Source organism: Frankliniella occidentalis, unplaced genomic scaffold (assembly GCF_000697945.3).
Source record: "Frankliniella occidentalis isolate FOCC.00 unplaced genomic scaffold, Focc_3.1 Scaffold28, whole genome shotgun sequence".
Classification (NCBI taxonomy): Eukaryota; Metazoa; Arthropoda; class Insecta; order Thysanoptera; family Thripidae; genus Frankliniella; species Frankliniella occidentalis.
The window spans coordinates 1,291,434-1,297,178 of NW_026267158.1; the positions used below are offsets into that span (position 1 = coordinate 1,291,434).

Below are 5,745 nucleotides of genomic sequence, written 5' to 3' on the forward strand. Positions count from 1 at the left end.
CGGGGACAACCGAGGAAGCAGCGTGCGGGGGCTGCTCCTGAGTCCGCGGCTGCACTTCAACGTGTCGCCTTCTGTAGTTCACTTCGCACTTACCTGTCAATTAGAACTGGTCGTGGCATTGCGGGAAAAGGGTTGGGAAAGGCCGGGGCCAAGCGCCAACGAATGGTCCTGAGCGAGAGCGTCCTAAGCAGTATCAAGTCTGCCGTCCGTCGCCTGGCTCGCCGCGCAGGAGTGCAGCGTCTTTCTGGTCTAATCTACGAAAATGGCTGCGGCGCGGAGAAGGTGGGCCGAGGGAGAAAGAAAATGCAACCTCTAGGATCTTCTTCAGAGTCTACACAGGCTGCCCCCGAGGCAGGCGCAGCCGCTGTCGAGGAAACAGCTTCGGCAGCGTGGACTTCAGTAGTGCAGGAGCGTGGCGGAGACGTGCCCAAAAGTGCGCCGGAGAACAACGGAAAACGACCCCGGGGAAGACCGCGCAAGCAGCGCCCGGATGGTGGTCCTGAGGCGTCTCAAGAAGCTGCTCGCAAGCCGGCCCGAGGCCGAGGCAGACCCAAAAAGTGTCGGCTAGACTCTGCGCCTAGTGCAGCCTACAAGGTGGCTCGGGGGCGGTCGCTCCGGCGTGTCTCTTCGTGTAGTTCACTCCGCACTTATTTGTCTCTGAAGACTGGCCGCGTGAAATGGCTCGGGAAAGGACGCGCCAAGCGTCGCCGCAAGCGCAAGGTCCTCAGCGACAACACCCTGGGCGTCATCCAGCCCGCCATCCGTCGCCTGGCGCGGCGCGGAGGGCTGCTGCGCATGCCAGGGCTCGTCTACGAGACGGACCGGCGGAGGAGACAGAAGACTCGCACTTCAGAGTCTGGGCCAGTATGGACTTCCCCCGCCGGGGCTGTCTCCGAAACCACGGCAGTCGAGGCTGCCCCGGGAATGGAACCGACGGAATGGACCGTCGCTAGTGAACGTGGTGAAGGCTCGGCGAGCAGTGCGCCCCAAAACAAACAGAAGAGGCCCCGGGGAAGGCCGAAGAAGCGCATTTTAGACGTTGCCCCAGAGGCGGCTCATGCGACGGTGACCCAGAAGAGCCGAAAGATGTGTCGCCCAGAGGGCGCTTCTCCAGAAGAACGTGGAAGACAAGTGAATCGACCCCCGCCGGAGGTGGCCCCCAAGACGGCCTCCGCCTCCACGTGCAGTTCACTTCACACGTACCTGTCTACCGTGACTAAACGAGGCAACAGGCGCAAAGGATTGATAACGGGCGGGGCCAGGCGTCACCGAAACGGGCTGCGAACCAACATCTCAGGCGTCAGTCGCACTGCCCTCCGCCGCCTGGCTCGCCGCGGTGGAGTGCAGCGTATCTCCGGCCTTATCTACGATACGACCCGTGGTGTGCAGAAGGCAGACCGGAACAGACAAAAAACGCGCCCTATGAAATCTGTCAAGTCTGCTCCGTGGCTGCAACGTTTGCTTTCGGCCCACGAAACGACAAAACATGCATCGCATAGTGCTCCGGTAACTGAAATTCAGTCTGTGCCGTCTGCGCCGGGGGATGATCTCGCGTGTCTCGTATCAGATCGGGGAATTCCCCAAAAGGGGTCAGCAAGTCCAAATTCTTTTGCACGTGGCCCGAAGGCTGCCCGGAGAAGACAGATGGTGCGGCTTCCAGAGGCTCCTCCAGAGTCGCAAGCAGAGCCTGCTCCTGAAACTACTTCGGAAGCTGCTGCACTGGCTGCCCAAGAAAAAGTTTCGGCGGCATCTACTGCGGTGCGCCTGCCGTGCGACGGACACTTGGCGAGCAGTGCGCCCGAGAAGGGCGTCAAGACTGCTTCGACTGTGGCCCGCGAGCGAAGCACAGAATCGGGGAGCATCGTTTCGAAAAAGAAACGCGCTGGAGGGGGTGATTCACTCGAAGCTCCGAAGTTATCCCGACCACTTCCGCCGAGGGGGGTGGGTGCGGTGGTTGGCGGTCACTGGCGCTGCTCGGAGTGCGGAGCACGCTTCTCCTTCGCGGGGAGGCTCAGGGTGCACCTGAGGCAGCACCTGCTCGACCTCGAGGGGGAGGGCGGACCTACTCCCGATGCCGCCGTTGCTGACCTGCCGCCTGCCCCGTGCATTCCCCAGTCATCATTGACCACACTGACTGTATTGAGGAAAACCAATGCTGACCCGACAGGTTCGCGTGTTATCGTATCTGCGCTCGCGGATGTGTGAGTGTGGGCGACGACGGGGTAGGCGAGGTCGGGCTGTGCGCTCGTGTGTGTGTGTGTGTGTGTGTGTGTGTGTGTGTGTGTGTGCGTGTGCGTGTGTGCTCGCTCGTGTGGAGTGTAATCAGCTGTGCCGGGCTGTGTGCAACATATAGATTAAGTGGCGATAGCGGAGCGCAGTTGACCCTTTTATAATGTGAGTCCCTTTTCACGACCTGTGTGTGTGTCATTGAGTGTTTGTTAGCCTGCTCTGCCCTCTGCTCAGTCATAATCGCACTTGATCTATTCTGTTTTTTCCCGCTACGTACGTACGTGATACGAGGAAAGAGAAAATCCGAACTCTGGCAGTGATTGCGCTAACTCATCGCAGATAAACAAATGTCACGTGTCAGAAGTAAATGTACTCTTGGAGTCTCGAGTGTCGTGGCACATATCAATTTCATGTGACAAGCACAAAATGTTCAAAATTGTGTTCAAAGTTGTTTTGTCAATTTTTATTAATAAACTACAAGGTTTGTTATTATTAAATATTAAATTAAACTAAGAGAATGTATCACAAACTTCTATTGATATTCACGACCTTCTTGTAATTAAACTCCTCGGGCATCAAACGGGAATCCACGGTTCATTTCAATAAGGTTCAAGTCTCGCTCACACTAACCAAACAGGTACGGGTTTGTAATGCTGGCGCACAATGTTCAGTGCATCACTACTTTCGGAACAACTGTGGGCATTACGGAGTACTTCCCTCTTCGGTTGTTGTCACTCTCACCGTCGCTCTCGTCTGTCGTACAACAGCCGGGGCAAAGATTTGTCATTCATTTTCAAACAATTTACCAACCGTTTTTGTTACCTTGGACAAAAAATTGAGAATAAAATTGACATAAATTCGAAATGGACAAGCGCGAAAGTGACAGTGACGGTGACGGAGACGGAGACGGAGGCAGCGAAAGCGTTTTGAATTCAGTCGCATTTATTTCAAAACCCAGTCACCTGAGTAAAAACTACTAAGGTGTTTCGATCGAATACTACTTCAGTTCCAATTGGAAACCATTTATCAGCGGTTGTACGAGCTACGGGGGCGAGGCGGGCTTGGAGCGGTCGGTGAGAGCGACGGCTTAATTGGTGCTGCCCCACGCTGTCACGCGTCACATGTCCAGCGTTCTTCACGGTGTTGTCTTTAATTCAAACATTGCCGCGCTACCCTGCTGCCGCGGGGGCTGTGGCGGGCGCCGCCCTTGTCGAGTCCCGCCGCTCCTCCATGGCGGCCTTGAAGGACTTCCTCGACACAGCCATGTATCCACCTTTACCGTCGGACAGAAGGTATTTGCCCTCTTTGGTTTGCACCCCCTCTTCACCCTGGGCGAGATCCTGTGAACAGACAAACGCAAGCAGGTTGAGCCGCCTCCTGAAGGGCAGTATCGCAGCGGCGCAGTGTCACAATAGCACATGACACTTTGTTTTCTCTCCCAGGCCGCCAGGGAGTAGGGAGCCGCCGAACGCGTGTGCGTTTGTTTCTTATTTCTCCTTCTCAATTTTTTCAAGCACAAGTACCATTTTCTTGGGAAACGGATGGGAATCAGGTCAATAATGACCCTGAACGGGTCGGTAGGATCGGCGACCATCAGCATAGAGAGGTATGGTAATGGTGAGGGTACCTTGCTGCAGTCGCACCTGGTCGCACCCCGCTCAGGAAAGATACTCACATGGTGCAATCGTCCAACGGGCTTGCGGTGCTGTCGATTTTTGCCTCTCTTGTGCGCGCTGGGAATATGCGTCGACAAGTGGCCCACCGTGCTGCTAGCGCTCTCAGTGCTCATCGATCTGGGAATAATGGAGAAACATATTCACAATGGGCCCTCCTCACTGCCACGCACTGTACTTACAGTACACCGAGAGAACTTTGTTTCTGTTAGTTCCCGACTTAGGTAATGCTTCCACTGTTCGTAAAATTACAAAAAATAGTTTCACAAAAAACATTTTTTTGCAATAATTTCGAAACCAGTTTGTTTACTCGCAACTTTACAACTGGCAAAGGACTTTTTTTTCATTTCTCTGCCGTTTTTCGCCTCTCTCGCTCGGCTCTCGCTTGCCTCTCCCTCGCTCGGTTCGTGCTCGGTTGCTCGGTGGCATGCACGAATTGTTATCAGGGCAGGGCCTCGCGCGCGGTCCTCGACACGAGTGGGTAGCGGGTGTCAGCAGCAGCAGGGCCCGGGCGCGTCATTCAGCGCATCACCCGCCGCCACAGGAAAATATTCAACGTGAAAAGTGGCCAGAAGGGACCTGTATTCTCCTCTGCAGCTATCCGAGCCGAGCTGAGTCGAACCGAACCGAGCGAACCGAGCTCAGTCGAGTCGAAGTCACGCTGACGGGCAGGGGCTCGGGGGCCGGTGGGCTACCTACCGGGCCTCGCAGTCCGGGCCCCGGGGCATACCCTACGTACCCTCTCATCTCCGGCGAGACGGTGGTGCTGGACGCGCCACCCTCCGACGTCGACGTCGATAATTCCGAGGACGCCGCTGGCGGGGACGACGTCGTCCTGGCCGCGGCGGCGCTGCTGGTGCCGGCGTTGTCGTGCGCGGTGGTCGTGGCGCCGTCCTCTGACGCGGCCACACGGTTGCTGATGGAGGTCGGGCGGGCGGGGGCGGGGGTGTCCGTTGGCAGCGCGTTGAGCGCGCCGAGCCCGAGCTTGAGCTTCCTGCTGGGGTTCTTGTTGCAGCGGAAGCCCCTGCGCATGGCGTCGTACACGTCCCAGCCGGCGTAGCGCTCGGGGCTCGCGCACGTGGGGGCGGCGCGCTTGTCGTACAGGTACCGCCCCTCGCGCTTGTCCTGCGAACACAAGTCCACTGTCACACCGGAAATGTGTTTGTTTCCGGTAGGTTCCGAGCATGCGGCCGTCGTCGAGTCCAGCGCAAAAAAAATAAGTGTAAGTGACTTTGTAAGCATGAGTGGCAGTTGCGCAGGCGGGCCGGTGTGGCCGTCGTCTACGACCATGGCGCCTGACAGTGCCAGAGTAGACGACCGATCCACGCGAGTGCGTCCGGTTCAGTCTAACCACGAAAAACAGGGGGGGGGGGTAATCAAAACGCTTGGTACATTTCGCGAACGCAATAGCAAAGTTACAGCAACCTCAATCAATCTGAGATCATGTCAATATGTTGCGTTTCTGGAATAATATTTTAGAGATAATTTTCCGCATTGCATTGTCACGCCGTCAGACGGACGCGGACGGACGTGGAACCACGCCCGCATTTGTTAGTCTCGTGCCGGGATCAATCATTGAAATTCCGCCGAACGCGCGTGTCACGATGAAATGCTTCCGTGGCCCACTGGGCACCACTGACGAGGCAGCAATGTGCTATAATGGATGATAAGCGCCGGCGATGGGGCGGCAAGGGGGCGGCGCGGGGAGGGTCAGCACGGCGGGCGGCACCTGTGCGGAGCGCGGCGCTTCAGCAGGAATCGATCAGCAAACAAGGGCGACACAACAGCTGTCCGCCCCGGCCCGGCCCAGGCCACGCAACAACCGCTCCCCTCACGTGGCAAA

The 5,745-nt window shown here is 57.1% G+C and overlaps 4 protein-coding genes across 19 annotated transcripts in view; 1 reads left to right on the forward strand and 3 right to left on the reverse strand.

Moving 5' to 3' along the window:
• Positions 1–5,745, reverse strand: part of LOC113202824 (uncharacterized) — a 60,046-nt gene that overhangs the window by 46,062 nt on the left and 8,239 nt on the right. The window lies entirely within an intron of this gene.
• Positions 7–2,751, forward strand: LOC113202832 (uncharacterized). The gene has a single exon (XM_052265551.1). The coding sequence runs from the start codon at positions 163–165 to the stop codon at positions 2,203–2,205; it is 2,043 nt and encodes a 680-aa protein (XP_052121511.1). The 5' UTR covers positions 7–162; the 3' UTR covers positions 2,206–2,751.
• Positions 2,678–5,207, reverse strand: LOC127749049 (uncharacterized). The gene is made up of 3 exons (XM_052265554.1): positions 4,642–5,207; positions 3,905–4,022; positions 2,678–3,569 (listed from the first exon to the last, which is right to left on the reverse strand). Exons 1-3 carry the CDS (start codon positions 5,190–5,192, stop codon positions 3,399–3,401), a joined length of 840 nt encoding a protein of 279 aa, XP_052121514.1. The 5' UTR covers positions 5,193–5,207; the 3' UTR covers positions 2,678–3,398.
• Positions 5,344–5,745, reverse strand: part of LOC113202833 (insulin-like growth factor-binding protein complex acid labile subunit) — a 3,281-nt gene continuing 2,879 nt past the window's right edge. The window contains exon 5 of the mRNA XM_052265644.1: positions 5,344–5,364. Within this exon, the coding sequence (XP_052121604.1) occupies positions 5,344–5,364 (21 nt within the window). The remainder of the gene's footprint in view (positions 5,365–5,745) is intronic.